Source organism: Ooceraea biroi, chromosome 13 (genome assembly GCF_003672135.1).
Source record: "Ooceraea biroi isolate clonal line C1 chromosome 13, Obir_v5.4, whole genome shotgun sequence".
Classification (NCBI taxonomy): Eukaryota; Metazoa; Arthropoda; class Insecta; order Hymenoptera; family Formicidae; genus Ooceraea; species Ooceraea biroi.
Genome location: NC_039518.1, coordinates 78234 through 94926, shown reverse-complemented (window position 1 = coordinate 94926; position 16693 = coordinate 78234). Strand labels below are relative to the sequence as shown.

Genomic DNA, 16693 nt, shown 5'->3' with positions numbered 1-16693 from the left:
TTCAACGCAACAAAGATGAATAATGCAGACTATGTTCTAGATTAGAGAATCGCGAATCCGAATGAAAAACAATTCGGATACATCTACTACAAAGCGGATAAATCGATATTAATTCTCAATAAAATAATGAATATTATTAATTAACTTTGAATATTAATTAAGTTCGGGAATACGCTAATGACTACAGTCACGAAACATTAAAATATTAGAAGATCGCACAAAAAAGAAGAAAATTTTATTCTTTTTTTACCGAGCTCTCGCGAAACAGAATTCAGTAAAAGTGAACAAGTACACTTGCTGTATTGAACATCCTCCATGTTTCCTAACTCATTGATGGTCAGATCTGCAACCGACTTGAGTCGATCAGCCTCCGGCGAGAATCTCATAACACAGGAAAATATTTTGTCTCACCGTGTGATCCGCGGAACGCACATGATTTTCCATTCTCCTTTACGCTACTCGGAAGATATTTTTCACGTCTCAATTCTCCTATATGCAATATCGCAGGAAAACAGGAGCATCACTTATCATCTCAGTAAGAGAAGAATTGTTTTGCATTTTTACACTATCGCGATGTAGGGAGGAGGAGAGCATGCTGATTTTCAGGAATTGATATCACTCCTTCGTATATTCTCGCTCTTTGTTCTTCTTTATTAATCTGCATACCGATGGTTACGAACTTACAAGAGTTCAGACTTACGTCGGAATTTAACCGCCACAAATAAATTCCGATATAAATTTGAACCACTCGTGTGATGTAATAATTACAATTTAACGAGTTAGATGTATTGGGTTGGCCAAAAAGTAATTGCGTTTTTTTTTATATAAATAAAAGGCGAATTTTTCATGGGAAACAAAAACTTTATTAAACAATATATTGTCTATTTTGTTTGATTATCTTTTGCCATTTTTCAGGCAACTTCATGATTCCGCGCTCAAAAAAGTTCTTATCTTTTTCAGCAAAAAACAATTCCAACAACGATTTCATATCCTCATCAGCAGTAAAGGTTTTACCATTCAAGGCGTTTTGCAAAGAACCAAACGAATGGTAATCTGATGGTGCCAGGTCTGGCGAATATGGTGGATGTGGTAACGCATCCCATTCAAGCTGCAACAATTTTTCACGAGTGACCAAACTTGTACGTGGTCTGGCGTTATCATGGTGAAACACAACACCTTTGCGATTCACCTATTCTCGAGGTTTTTGTTTGATGGAATCATTTAATTTATCCAGTTGACGACAGTATACGTCTGAATTAATGGTTTGATTCCTTGCAAGCAGCTCAAAATACACAGTCCCACCAGACTGACAGCATAATCTTTCCTTGGTGAATATCTGCTTTTCAAGTGCTTTGAGCAGGTTCATCACGCTTGCTCCACGATCTTTTTCGTTTGACGTTGTTGTAGACGATCGATTTTTCGTCGCCTGTTATCATACGTTTCAAAAATCGATCATTTTCCTCACGTTTCAAAAGAGAATCGCAGATGTCAATACGCTTAGTGAGATGAATTTCTTTCAGCTCACGTGGTACCCAAATATCGAGCTTACTAATGTATCCAAGTCGTTTTGAATGGTTTTCAACACTCGATTTCGATATGTTAAGATTCTTAGCAATCTCTCGTGTCGTTAAACGCCGATTGGAATCGATCAGTGCCTTTATTTTGCCATCATCAATTTCGATTGGCCTTCCCGAGCGTGGTGCATCTTTCACATTAAAATCTCCAGATCGAAATTTATTAAACCAATTTTGACACTGCCGCAGTTTTAAAGCATGTTCGTCATATACATGGCATAACTTTTTATGAGCTTGCACAGCGTTTTTCCCTTTTCGGAAGTAATAAACCAAAATATGAGGAAAATGTTCTTTTTGATTTTCCATTTTGAAATCGACGGCAAACAAACAATTGTTAACGAAATCGTGTACTTTCTTTTTGTAAAACAAGCTTGAACCGTGAGTTGTTAACCTACATAATGAATTTGCGGTTTAGAATGAAGTTAGTTACATTTCAAGACATGTATGTCCATCTATTGGAAAAAACGCAATTACTTTTTGGCCAACCCAATATTAATTCATGTGTGGCACAAAAGGATCTTCAGAACCTTGCATCGTCGCGTACGATGAATTTAACAGCAAGACTGCTAAGCTGCTAAATCACGTGCGATAAAAAATTATTAAATGAGTCTGTCGTTGGGATACGGGTCAGGTTCTTCGTGGTGACTTTCTACAATCCTGACCGGTTCCTTCATGACGCCCGAGCTCCTGTTTCTTCTTCGTGGCGGCGTCGGGATCTGCTGCAATATCTCCGCTGCATCATCCAAATTGTGAAACAACCTGTCCGGTTTCTCGGGCGCTTCTCCGACGGACTTTGTGCTGACTTTATCCTTCGCATTGACCTCCCCCAGATTCTCGAAGAAGTCGCAACTCGATCCTAGCTTTTTGGAAATAGCACTAGCCGCGGCGCCGCACGTGCTCTCGCTTGTTTCCGGTTTCTCGTCGTTTTTCAGATCGACTTCCGTCATGACCCTCTCTTCCCAGATGCAAAAGGATACCTTCCTCGTCTTCGGGGTCGAGTCCGAGTCTCCGAGAATCTGCTCCAAGGATGTGGATGACTGATCTGTCTTGCGTTCGGGCGCGCTATCAGCTAGAAGAGCGTCATTGGTCGTTGGACGATCCATTATTTCGTCAATCGCATTGCGCTTCTCCACAGGGACGATCCTCGGCTCGAGAATCCTCTCGGCAAGGATCTGCTTGCAATCTCCGTTCGTGTTCTCGCTCTTGGCGCTTTCGTCAGGCTGATCCTCCTTCTCCAGCATATCCGAGAGCGCCACCTCCAGCTCGGTGAGGCTCGGCGTCATCGAGCTGAGATTGCTCCCATCGACTGCTGCCTCATCATTCAGTACCTTCAGCAAACTCGAGTGATCGTTGTCCAGAATCTGAGCTTTGATCTTCGGCTCCGGACTCGGCGGCGGTGTTCTCGCCGGCTGATCCGGATGGCCATCTTTCACCGAGTTGCCCGTCGCGTCCTTCGCCAAACCCTCGTCGAAGAAGTCGACGATCACCTCCTCGTCCACCCCCTCCAGCATTTCCCTTGGCAGCGACTCCTCCGATATCGTCCTGATCAGTTTGCTCGTTACGTCGGAATGCGCACGCAGCTCCTTGGATTCATACGGCTCGTCGTAAGGCTCGCTCTCGTTCGACAGGCTGCGGCCGAAGATCAACCTCGATTGGCCAGCCGATCGATCGGATTCCCGGACGACGGCGCCGTTCCTGCAGGACCCTCCGATCGTATCTGCCAAATGGAACGTCCGCGGTTTAACTAGTCACGTACGCGAATAGTTGGGTACCTTCTACACTCCGGACGATTACCCGACCGCCCGAACGGGATAGAATCCAAGAGCGGATAAGTACGTAGCGGGACGATGGGACGATGGGACGAAGGAAGGGTCCTCGCGCGGCGATTGCGGTCGGGCGTACATTCGGCTACACCGCAGACGATTTCTTGTAAATAGGGAGAGGAATTTCACTCATCGTCACTTCTTCCGCGAATTGAGATTCGTTCCGCGTCTTCCGCAACTGGGATTTTACGGAGCTTTCAGGGCGGAAAGATTGAGATGTGAAATTCAACTTACGAGGATCTGTGATTTGTTGCCTGAAGATTGAAAGATTGAATTAACGAAATTTGGAAGTTTTTTACGTAAATTGCTCATGATTAATTGTTACTGTTAACCTACCGATTGAGACATCTCTTAAAGATACTTTAGAGAAAATCTTTGATTAACTTGCGATTATACAGGGTGGCCCATTTAAATTTATACAGTCGATTTTTTAAAAAACTAAAAGAGATACGAAAAAATGTTTCAGACAGACATGTCACGATTTCGAGGGGGACATAAGATGATACCATTGGTTTGACCTTGAATAGTCGTTTGAAGGTCACGCGAAGATCACCTTCAATTTCTTAAATTGAAACCCCAACTTTTTATTGCAGATTCTTATTCTCCATCGAAAAGTAAGTAACTTTTGTCTGAAACATTTTTCCGAAAAATGTCATCTTATGTCCTTAAAATTTCCTTAAAACTCATCTTGAAGATCATTTTAAGGACATAAGATGACATTTTTCGGAAAAATGTTTCAGACAAGAGTTGCATGTTTTCTCGCGTAGAATCCGAATCCGTAATAAAAAATACCATGTCTCATTAAAAAAAATTTCAGACCGGAAGTTAGAATTCTGAAATTGTTTTTTTAATGAGACATGGTATTTTTTATTACGGATTCGGATTCTACGCGAGAAAACATGCAACTTTTGTCTGAAACATTTTTCCGAAAAATGTCATCTTATGTCCTTAAAATGATCTTCAAGATGAGTTTTGAGGACATTTTAAGGACATAAGATGACATTTTTCGGAAAAATGTTTCAGACAAAAGTTACTTACTTTTCGATGGAGAATAAGAATCTGCAATAAAAAGTTGGAGTTTCAGTTTAAGAAATTGAAGGTGATCTTCGCGTGACCTTCAAACGACTATTCAAGGTCAACCCAATGGTATCACCTTATGTCCCCCTCGAAATCGTGACATGTCTGTCTGAAACATTTTTTCGTATCTCTTTTAGTTTTTTAAAAAATCGACTGTATAAATTAAAATGGGCCACCCTGTATAAGGTATTACAGGCTCATAATATTTTTATGTATGTATTTTCACTCGACTTCTCGATTATTATATTTTATTATTGTCGATATTTACCCAAAACCGAGCGGTGCAGTTCCTCGTTCAAGAAAAATGGTTCCCTACGACCTGGCGACGATGCTAGCTCACAAACCGGTGATATTTGACAGACTTCCGACATCTTAGGAGGCTCGAAATACTTCAACGAACTGAAAGATGAATTTATTCACATCCATCACGTTAGTAATTACATGATAATGCCTTGAGAAACAAGTAGATTGTCGCAAAGAACATGTTCAATACCTGTTCTGATCTGCGAGCAAGTCGTCGGGATACTTGGACTGTTTATCAGAATCGGGCATCGGCGACGCTGCTTTGCCGAAAGTCTCAGGCTTCTGCAGCGGCGAGGTCATATCACGAAGGACGCACGAGATCTCGACCTCGCTCGTCTCGGCCTCGCCGGTTTCAGCATTCCGCGAGTAGTCGACAACGTCCGCACCCGCAGAAGGTCCTCTTACCGCGGACTTGTCGCTGTAAATTTCGATCCGCGGCAAATTCTGGAACGCGAGACCGAAACACACGAATCAATGCATGATTTCTCCTGCACGCTGAAGTCTGATCGACTCGAATCGATCGTCGCGGAAGGTGCACGAGTCGACCTTAACGAACCGAAGGAGAGATTAAGTGTCTTAATCGAGACGGCGATGTTTCACGGCGCGCGGTGAGAATAAATTTGTTCGAGATCCGCTCTCGAAGCGAGAGGCGAAGATTTCACGATCGGTTTCATTCGTCGGAAGAAGGGCGCCACAGCGTCAGCTTAATATCGATTTCAACGCGGCCAACGCCTGCAAACGTACCTCGGCGGAGGTGCGCCGGTTCGAGTCGCAATTACTGATGTCGCTGAGGTCCCAATCCTCCAATTTACTCGGATCGTACTTCATGAATCCGCCGTCGATGACCTCGTTCTCGCTGGATCCCAGCTTCCCCAGCACTTGGTACGGCGACAAGTGCTCGATGCTGCCACGACGCGGGATATAGTCCTCCAGGCATACGCTGGTTTTCTGCAATCGCGAATCGGCAATCATTACTCTGATCGTAACGCTTCTCGCGCCTACGTAGTGTACGCGACACGTGCAATTACGAGTTCAGGGAAAGAATGATAATTCTATTTTCCCGTATTTTTCGATCTTAATACCGCATTATATAGCATTACCTATACAGGGTGTTTCCTCTAACTGTAGCACTTAGAATATCTCTGCTTCCTTTGATGATATGAAAAAAGTCAAAGGACGAAAATTGTTCGATTCAAAGAGACTAGTACTCTGGTAAGAAAATTATTTTTTTTAATGTGACCTTTCGCAAGATATCAAGGTCATGAACATTTTTTTAAATGAGATGGTATATTTTCCTTAACGAAATGATGTAGCTTGTAAAAAAACAAATTCAACCATACAGAATATGTTGGCCTTCAAATGACTTTGAACCACAAAAATCACGTTTAGGAAAACCTAAACGTGATTTTTGTGGTTCAAAGTCATTTGAATGTCAACATATTCTGTATGGTTGAATTTGCTTTTTTACAAGCTACATCATTTCGTTAAGGAAAATATACCATTTCATTTAAGTTTTTCTTTTGAAACTCTATTTATTGTATGTATAACTACAAAGATATACCTTTTTTACAGATGTTCGAAATGATCACCGTTTACTTCCATACACTTTCGAATTCGATGAATAAACGATTGTTTTACGTTTTTGAGAGATTCCGGAGTAATTGCGGTGCACGCACGCTGAATTCTTTCTCGCATATCTTCAGGTGTTGTCGGAATATCGCGATAAACTTCATTTTTTAGGTGTCTCCAAAGAAAAAAATCAAGAGGCGTAAGATCTGGTGATCGAGCCGGCCAAGAAATTCTTCCACCACGTCCAATCCAGCGATCAGGAAATGATTCGTTGAGTATGTTCCGTGCAAATGAAGTTTATCGCGATATTCCGACAACACCTTATATCTTTGTAGTTATACATACAATAAATAGAGTTTCTTTTCCTAAACGTGATTTTTGTGGTTCAAAGTCATTTGAAGGTCAACATATTCTGTATGGTTGAATTTGTTTTTTTACAAGCTACATCATTTCGTTAAGGAAAATATACCATCTCATTTAAAAAAATGTTCATGACCTTGATATCTCGTGAAAGGTCACATTAAAAAAAATAATTTTCTTACCAGAGTACTAGTCTCTTTGAATCGAACAATTTTCGTCCTTTGACTTTTTTCATATCATCAAAGGAAGCAGAGATATTCTAAGTGCTACAGTTAGAGGAAACACGCTGTATAATAAATGAAGTAATAGCATTGTAAACAAAGGAGCTTTTATTAATCCTCCAAGCACGTAAGAAGATTCATTAGGAGATCAGAGTAAGCAGATTTTACCATATTATAGAGGCGAAACTTTCGAAATTTACAATTTGTAGAAATAATTCGTGAGAATATTCATCAATAATCAACATTATACGATGACAGTATTTATATTACGTGTTCTCGCTGTTTCAATATTTAAAAATTCCTACGTTCAATAACTTCGAATAAGAAGAGGAATATTATAGCGAACCTCGGAGAAGGGCGACAGAAAAGATTCGGCCGGAAGCGAGCCGGTACTGCTTCTGACGGGTCTCTTCGACTTCATTTTCTCCCCCATGCCTCTCTCGTCCTTCGTCGTACTTTTCGCAGGATGCCTAGACACGTCCAACTCATCGTAATTCGGCAGGCTGACGGTACTGTAGTTCTTCGTTCTTGTATTTGCTTCCGGTCTGTCGTCGTCCCTCGAGGAATCTTTGATCCGCTTCTCGAGCTCCTTCGACTTCCGTCTGTCCTGGCGATTAGGGGTCGAAGAGTCCTTAATCGACTGGCTCCAGGCGAATCTCTCGTATTCGTCGTTCTCGACAACTTTCCTGTGATGGTGGCTCGGCTCCGAAGTCCTCGAAGTTTTCTTGTCGGCGGACGTCCTCTTGCCGGAAACCACATCGCTAGATATTATCCTTCCGGTACCGTTAACCTGCCGCGGGAAGCCATTACTCTCGTTATCGAAGCCGAATAGAAACGGGGAATTCGAAATTAGCATAGCTCCTGGCCGCGTGTAGTCCGCCGCTCGTTTTATTTCAGCGCGTAAATTGGACGACGTTCCGCAAAAGTGAGTTGGCTCATTACGATTTCGCGCAAATTACGTTTTAAGCTGGAGGTCTCACGTTGCAGCCCCCGCGTAAACTTATTTATCTTAATTTCTCGAATTCGCTGCACCGAATTATTTTAATCTCCGCAGTTTAATTTGCACAACGGGCCTCATTCTCGATGGCTTAGGAAGTTATGTATTGTATCACTGCACATTGTTCCTCGCCAATGAAACAACTCGTTTCTTACTCATAAAACCAGATTTTAACTAACTTTCAGTTAATTCCGGATTTCGCGAATTCGCACGTCTTCCGTAGCAAAAGCCACCAGTTCCAGTCATCACGTCCTCCTCATCGTCGTTTTCCTCGTCGCATTAAGGGGGTATTCTAGTGTAGCATGTCAGAAAAATCGAATTTTCTTGGCATATTTTGCAAGTATATGGTATGGAAAATATGTCTGCGAGAAGATTTAGCCCGATTCGCAAAATTAACAAAGTAATAGCACCTAATAGAAAATAACTCCGGCGCGCGCTCGGCAGTTGGACCGCGCGGCACACAACAGAGCATTGTGTTAGTATTTTAGGTAGGGTCGGAAGATCGTTATTCTTTGAAGGTCGTACATTTGAATTGCAGCCTTTGTATAGTACAGGTTATATAGTACAATGAATCTCTAAATTCATTGATTTGGACTTTTGCTCCAAAACATCTCCATGCTGGCGTGAAAGTTGTTGAAATAGCAACATTCTTGGCAGTTATAATTTTCAATAAAGGATTTATGCCAATTTTCAAACTTATGAACGTGATGGGAGTTAGTATTGGTCAGCAAGCGGTGATGCACGCAACTCCCGGAACGAAGCTCGTATCACCCGCTCGGAGCGGCGCTCCACTAACTTCTCTCGAGATCAGAGAATGAATCGCAGGGAAGAGAGATCGGCTCTGCAGGACTTCTACGAACAAGAGGAATGTCCCCTGTATGGCCCTGGACTAGCCGATTGATCGTAAGTAACATTATCTCTATGTAATCAGTATGAAAAACTTTAAACGTGTTTTTCTCGAAACCACGCTTTTCAAATTGGTTCCCATGATATCTCAAAAACCAGTTAATCAATTGACTCAGGCTTTTGCACACATCTGCAGTATATGTGTGGCTATAGCCCCTACCACAATCAAGTCGAAATATTGTTTTTTGGAATTTCTACAGCCCTTCAATGGTGAAAAAAATGGCACAAATCGAAACTTAATTTTCTCAATGAAGTGTATGTTTTAAATTTTCAACATTTTTTTTCATTCTGGTACCTGCTATAGCCACACTCATACTAATTAAGAATCTCTTTGGTTTTTTGTTTCAGATGAGCAGAACAGCTGAAATCATGGGAACCATGGACCAACTTTTTTTTTCATGTTCTTATTTAATATCATGTGCAGCGCTTATTTATAGTTATTGTCTACTACAAAAATTTGGAAACATACACCAAATATGTATGAATAAGCAGGGAAAACCCTGCCTCAAAAAACCTTATACTTTTTTCAAAAAAAATTCACCAAAATAGCATACAAATTCCGCTTTTACACTAGAATACCCCCTTAAGGGGGTATTCTAGTGTAGCATGTCAGAAAAATCGAATTTTTTTTTGGCATATTTTGCAAGTATATGGTATGGAAAATATGTCTGCGAGAAGATTTAGCCCGATTCGCAAAATTAACAAAGTAATAGCACCTAATAGAAAATAACTCCGGCGCGCGCTCGGCGGTTGGACCGCGCGGCACACAACAGAGCATTGTGTTAGTATTTTAGGTAGGGTCGGAAGATCGTTATTCTTTGAAGGTCGTACATTTGAATTGCAGCCTTTGTATAGTACAGGTTATATAGTACAATGAATCTCTAAATTCATTGATTTGGACTTTTGCTCCAAAACATCTCCATGCTGGCGTGAAAGTTGTTGAAATAGCAACATTCTTGGCAGTTATAATTTTCAATAAATTATTTATGCCAATTTTCAAACTTATGAACGTGATGGGAGTTAGTATTGGTCAGCAAGCGGTGATGCACGCAACTCCCGGAACGAAGCTCGTATCACCCGCTCGGAGCGGCGCTCCACTATCTTCTCTCGAGATCAGAGAATGAATCGCAGGGAAGAGAGATCGGCTCTGCAGGACTTCTACGAACAAGAGGAATGTCCCCCGTATGGCCCTGGACTAGCCGATTGATCGTAAGTAACATTATCTCTATGTAATCAGTATGAAAAACTTTAAACGTGTTTTTCTCGAAACCACGCTTTTCAAATTGGTTCCCATGATATCTCAAAAACCAGTTAATCAATTGACTCAGGCTTTTGCACACATCTGCAGTATATGTGTGGCTATAGCCCCTACCACAATCAAGTCGAAATATTGTTTTTTGGAATTTCTACAGCCCTTCAATGGTGAAAAAAATGGCACAAATCGAAACTTAATTTTCTCAAGGAAGTCATGTTTTAAATTTTCAACATTTTTTTTCATTCTGGTACCTGCTATAGCCACACTCATACTAATTAAGAATCTCTTTGGTTTTTTTGTTTCAGATGAGCAGAACAGCTGAAATCATGGGAACCATGGACCAACTTTTTTTTCATGTTCTTATTTAATATCATGTGCAGCGCTTATTTATAGTTATTGTCTACTACAAAAATTTGGAAACATACACCAAATACGTATGAATAAGCAGGGAAAACCCTGCCTCAAAAAACCTTATACTTTTTTCAAAAAAAATTCACCAAAATAGCATACAAATTTCACTTTTACACTAGAATACCCCCTTAAGCACAATTCTAGCGCGACAGTATGTCGCAAATCCCGCGTGTTATGCATTCACATTGAAAATCCGCCCAGCGAGTCGTGCGTCGATTGGAACTGGACAGGCGAGTTTCACTAAGGATACAGGCCACTCCATACAATTAACGTCACGCAGTCGCGGTCGCGTGGAGGCACATGAAGGCCACGCGTCATTTACATAATTTATCCAAATGAATTAACGGGCATGAAGGAACGCCAATCTATCGCGAGCGTTAAAATTGTGCTACCGACACGATTGCGTATCGCAAGGTTGCCGGTCACGTGCAGCTTCCGCAAATTTGTCAAGTCGTGATGAGGCAACTCACCTTGTGCTCATAGATCTCCTTCATCCTTCGCCCTTCATGCCTCGCGTCTTCCGTGGAGATGCGTCCGGTCGTTCGTGTCTCGGCATCGTTGTCCTGGTCGTCAGCATCGTTGATCTTCGGCGACCTGGCTGGGGAACGTAACGGTTCCTCGCTCGCCGCGTCGCCGCATCTCAAATTGCTGGTCGCGTTCTCAGGAATCTCGTCCGGTTTCGGCGGCAGGGGTCTGCCCCGGTTTCTCTTTTTACGTCTCGGCGGTGGCACGGGAGTGACGTTCTTCATATTGGAGCCTGCAACGCACATTGCCGTCAGCTTGGCGACGCCAGGCAGTGCGCAGCTCGAACGACTTTAACGACTTTAATAATGTCCGAGAAAATCGGTGCGTCCGTCGTCGCGGCATTGACGTGGCTCGTTAAAGATCTACACGGTGTAATGATAAATTACGCCCGGGTGGAGGAAAAAAAGCGGACCGCGAGACGACTAAATTTACGAGAATAATAAAATTGCGAAAATATAATAATGTACTTGCTCGTGATCGCCCCGCGTCGCGCGGTTTCGCAAGCGGGTGAAAATTGTGTTCCGCAATTTTTCTCACCGGTGCAGGTGAAAAAGCAACGACAATTTGCCACAGGTATTTTGGCAAGTCGATTCGCGATCGAGTTTGTTCTTATGACAAAATTGAGGTGACAGTTTTTTTATAGTAATACATTCATCATGCCAGTTGCCAGTGACCATCGTACAATGAATGTTGTTAAGATACATACATATACACGTGCATTTACAGTTGCAAAGTAATGTCTGTTTAATAATAATAGAAAAGCGTGACAGTTAAAATACATTTATTAATAATTTAGTATAAGTACCTTGATTTATATTAAATTTTTGAAAATGATTATAGTGATTTTAATAGATATATTAAGATGTATCTTAATAAATAAAAAGAGTGGCGTGAATAGGAGCTCAACTAAACTATGTTTGACGATGAATATGTTAACACGATATCACCAATTATTCCTTAAAAGTTTTAATCCGAGCGGACCGAGTACCACGCAAGACAATTTTTAATTCGATTTTATCGTGCGTTCTTGATTTCCTCAGGCGTGCTAGCTTCACGAGAGTGAATCAATCTTTCGCCAGGTGATTCAATCAAACCCGTTTCCCGTCTCCCACCCCTGGTACGTTTTATATTTTACTGCGCACTCTCCACCGTGATCTCGTTTCGTCTCGTGCTCGTAACCGGGTTCGGAGTTCAGGCCGATCCAGGCCGGCCGTACATTTCGACGATAAATTATGAGCCCTTACAGCTGGACGTAGGTGTAGTAGCGGGATAAGGACTAGTGTCGACGGTCGAATTCGTGAGGACCGAACTCGCCCTTGGAGGGCCGGACACTTCCAGATTAACGTCCACCCAGTCGCTGGGATGAAAGGGCCTGTCCACCGAGTCTATGCTGCGTCCCCTTGCGAGTATATCCCTCGGTGGTGAACCGGCGTACCCTATCTCCGAGCTGAACAGACAAAAGATTAAGTGAATCGCTCTTTTGGCTCACGATGGCTGTCGCTATCGCTCGCGGATGTAAAACAGGTAGATAGCGGCTAACGTAACGAAAACGTAAATACTCGCGAACTCGATATCGAACCTGATACGTGTAATCGATCACCGTGCGAGCGCGCATTACGTTCGCGGGAATCCATCATGCACGCGGATGGATTTCACCCCTATCTCCGTGGCCAGCTGCACTTCCTCTTAGCGGCATGCAGATGCGAGTAATTAAGAAGAAGCGTGTACCTCGGAGAACGTTTACGTATGATACTTGATAACACTGTTCAACAAAAAATCACTTTTTTTCGAACACCGGAACGAGACTAGTCGTTTCTTATAGTTTTTTGGATGCTGAACACGAATCCGGTTTCCAAATTGCTCCATCACGTCACAATTTTGAGAAATTTGCACTTAAAGGTACAAAAAAGGGCTATTTTGACGAATTTCATCATATTATAGCTACAAAATGTGACGTGCTGGAGAAGTTTAATTACAATGAAAATAAAGTATGTTGTGTAAGATCTGGAAAGATAGTCGAGACTGACAGGTCGTATAGAGGATCGGAATGAAAACAAGTTGATCACAACAGTAGGAGTATTGGCCGTACAGCCTAAGACCTAGGCGTGTGAACCAGGGATCCCGGAGATTTCGAGTTCAAATCTAAGGCAGTCTCCTAGTTATTTTTCGCCTCTTACAATTCAGAAGTGAAATAAAATCCGCTACCCCTCGAAGACAGTTGAGATTCATCCGCTATCCCTCGGAGAGGAGGGAGTTGAGAAGCAGCTGGCCGGTAGTGAAGCCTGAACATGGAGGTCGGGACGGACTCAGAGGAGTGAACCAACATGGAGATTGGGAAGGACTCAGAGGAGTGAACCGAAAATGGATGTTGGGAGGGACTCAGAAGAGTGAACCAAAAATGGAGGTTAAGAGGGACTCAAGTGGAGTGAACCGACGATTTGGAGACATTCGGGGACGAATGTAATGTCAGGCTGGCCGAGCTGTAAGATCTGGAAAGATAGTCGAGACTGACAGGTCGTATAGAGGATCGGAATGAAAACAAGTTGATCACAACAGTAGGAGTATTGGCCGTACAGCCTAAGACCTAGGCGTGTGAACCAGGGATCCCGGAGATTTCGAGTTCAAATCTAAGGCAGTCTCCTAGTTATTTTTCGCCTCTTACAATTCAGAAGTGAAATAAAATCCGCTACCCCTCGAAGACAGTTGAGATTCATCCGCTATCCCTCGGAGAGGAGGGAGTTGAGAAGCAGCTGGCCGGTAGTGAAGCCTGAACATGGAGGTCGGGACGGACTCAGAGGAGTGAACCAACATGGAGATTGGGAAGGACTCAGAGGAGTGAACCAAAAATGGATGTTGGGAGGGACTCAGAAGAGTGAACCAAAAATGGAGGTTAAGAGGGACTCAAGTGGAGTGAACCGACGATTTGGAGACATTCGGGGACGAATGTAATGTCAGGCTGGCCGAGCTGTAAGATCTGGAAAGATAGTCGAGACTGACAGGTCGTATAGAGGATCGGAATGAAAACAAGTTGATCACAACAGTAGGAGTAGTGGCCGTACAGCCTAAGACCTAGGCGCGTGAACCAGGGATCCCGGAGAGTTCGAGTTCAAATCTAAGGCAGTCTCCTAGTTATTTTTCGCCTCTTACAATTCCGAAGTGGGATAAAATCCGCTACCCCTCGAAGACAGTTGAGATTCATCCGCTATCCCTCGGAGAGGAGGGAGTTGAGAAGCAGCTGGCCGGTAGTGAAGCCTGAACATGGAGGTCGGGACGGACTCAGAGGAGTGAACCAACATGGAGGTTGGGAGGGACTCAGAAGAATGAACCAAAAATGGATGTTGGGAGGGACTCAGAAGAGTGAACCAAAAATGGAGGTTGAAAGGGACTCAAGTGGAGTGAACCGACGATTTGGAGACATTCGGGGACGAATGTAATGTCAGGCTGGCCGAGCTGTAAGATCTGGAAAGATAGTCGAGACTGACAGGTCGTATAGAGCATCAGAATGAAAAGAAGTTGATCACAACAGTAGGAGTATTGGCCGTACAGCCTAAGACCTAGGCATGTGAACCAGGGATCCCGGAGAGTTCGAGTTCAAATCTAAGGCAGTCTCCTAGTTATTTTTCGCCTCTTACAATTCAGAAGTGAAATAAAATCCGCTACCCCTCGAAGACAGTTGAGATTCATCCGCTATCCCTCGGAGAGGAGGGAGTTGAGAAGCAGCTGGCCGGTAGTGAAGCCTGAACATGGAGGTCGGGACGGACTCAGAGGAGTGAACCAACATGGAGATTGGGAAGGACTCAGAGGAGTGAACCAACATGGAGATTGGGAAGGACTCGGAGGAGTGAACCAACATGGAGGTTGGGAGGGACTCAGAAGAGTGAACCAAAAATGGATGTTGGGAGGGACTCAGAAGAGTGAACCAAAAATGGAAGTTGAGAGGGACTCAAGTGGAGTGAACCGACGATTTGGAGACATTCGGGGACGAATGTAATGTCAGGCTGGCCGAGCTGTAAGATCTGGAAAGATAATCGAGACTGACAGGTCGTATAGAGGATCGGAATGAAAACAAGTTGATCACAACAGTAGGAGTATTGGCCGTACAGCCTAAGACCTAGGCATGTGAACCAGGGATCCCGGAGAGTTCGAGTTCAAATCTAAGGCAGTCTCCTAGTTATTTTTCGCCTCTTACAATTCAGAAGTGAAATAAAATCCGCTACCCCTCGAAGACAGTTGAGATTCATCCGCTATCCCTCGGAGAGGAGGGAGTTGAGAAGCAGCTGGCCGGTAGTGAAGCCTGAACATGGAGGTCGGGACGGACTCAGAGGAGTGAACCAACATGGAGATTGGGAAGGACTCAGAGGAGTGAACCAACATGGAGATTGGGAAGGACTCGGAGGAGTGAACCAACATGGAGGTTGGGAGGGACTCAAGTGGAGTGAACCGACGATTTGGAGACATTCGGGGACGAATGTAATGTCAGGCTGGCCGAGCTGTAAGATCTGGAAAGATAGTCGAGACTGACAGGTCGTATAGAGGATCGGAATGAAAACAAGTTGATCACAACAGTAGGAGTATTGGCCGTACTGCCTAAGACCTAGGCCTGTGAACCAGGGATCCCGGAGAGTTCGAGTTCAAATCTAAGGCAGTCTCCTAGTTTTTTTTCGCCTCTTACAATTCAGAAGTGAAATAAAATCCTCTACCCCTCGAAGACAGTTGAGATTCATCCGCTATCCCTCGGAGAGGAGGGAGTTGAGAAGCAGCTGGCCGGTAGTGAAGCCTGAACATGGAGGTCGGGACGGACTCAGAGGAGTAAACCAACATGGAGATTGGGAAGAACTCAGAGGAGTGAACCAACATGGAGATTGGGAAGGACTCAGAGGAGTGAACCAAAAATGGATGTTGGGAGGGACTCAGAAGAATGAACCAAAAATGGATGTTGGGAGGGACTCAGAAGAGTGAACCAAAAATGGATGTTGGGAGGGACTCAGAAGAGTGAACCAAAAATGGAGGTTGGGAGGGACTCAAGTGGAGTGAACCGACGATTTGGAGACATTCGGGGACGAATGTAATGTCAGGCTGGCCGAGCTGTAAGATCTGGAAAGATAGTCGAGACTGACAGGTCGTATAGAGGATCGGAATGAAAACAAGTTGATCACAACAGTAGGAGTATTGGCCGTACTGCCTAAGACCTAGGCCTGTGAACCAGGGATCCCGGAGAGTTCGAGTTCCAATCTAAGGCAGTCTCATAGTTATTTTTCGCCTCTTACAGTTGTTAAGACTTTCAATCCTCAAAAGGAATTTTTGGTGTCGGTTATGGTTCATATGATATCCATGGTTATATATGGAGTATATGAGAATACAAATAACTCGGGTCAGTTTAGTTCGCGTCTTGCCGCTGGATGTTGCCCTGTGATACATACTCGCATTTAAAAATCATGAACCGAGAGTATATATAAATGTTCTTAACTTGGAAGCATTCTGCTTTTACAGCTTAAAAGTTAATTACATTAGATAAATGGCACTTAGCGACAAAACACGAACTAACAGAAGAGAACCCGTGAGTTATTCTTAGATTGTGTTTACAATGACCCGAACATGTAAATATTCTCCAGATTTGTTTTGTTATGTATGTGGTAAATATGTAGTAAAAATTCAAAGAAAAAAAATTGTCA

The 16693-nt window shown here is 43.3% G+C and overlaps 1 protein-coding gene across 2 annotated transcripts in view; it reads right to left on the bottom strand.

Moving 5' to 3' along the window:
* Positions 1–628: 628 nt before the first annotated feature.
* The window catches only part of LOC105285110, a 44531-nt gene continuing 28466 nt past the window's right edge, over positions 629–16693 (bottom strand). Inside the window, exons 3-10 of one of the 2 annotated variants that reach the window (XR_003407362.1) lie at positions 12266–12468; positions 10967–11253; positions 7274–7717; positions 5522–5725; positions 4968–5221; positions 4743–4873; positions 2083–3291; positions 629–798 (exon numbers count right to left, since the gene is read on the bottom strand). Coding sequence is in view for 1 of the 2 variants with exons in the window: in XM_026974569.1 (XP_026830370.1) it covers positions 2174–3291; positions 4743–4873; positions 4968–5221; positions 5522–5725; positions 7274–7717; positions 10967–11253; positions 12266–12468 (2641 nt within the window). In the remaining variant the exon portion in view is untranslated. Of the gene's footprint in view, positions 799–2029; positions 3292–4742; positions 4874–4967; positions 5222–5521; positions 5726–7273; positions 7718–10966; positions 11254–12265; positions 12469–16693 lie in introns of those variants that run through there. The other variant, XM_026974569.1, reaches the window with a different exon arrangement.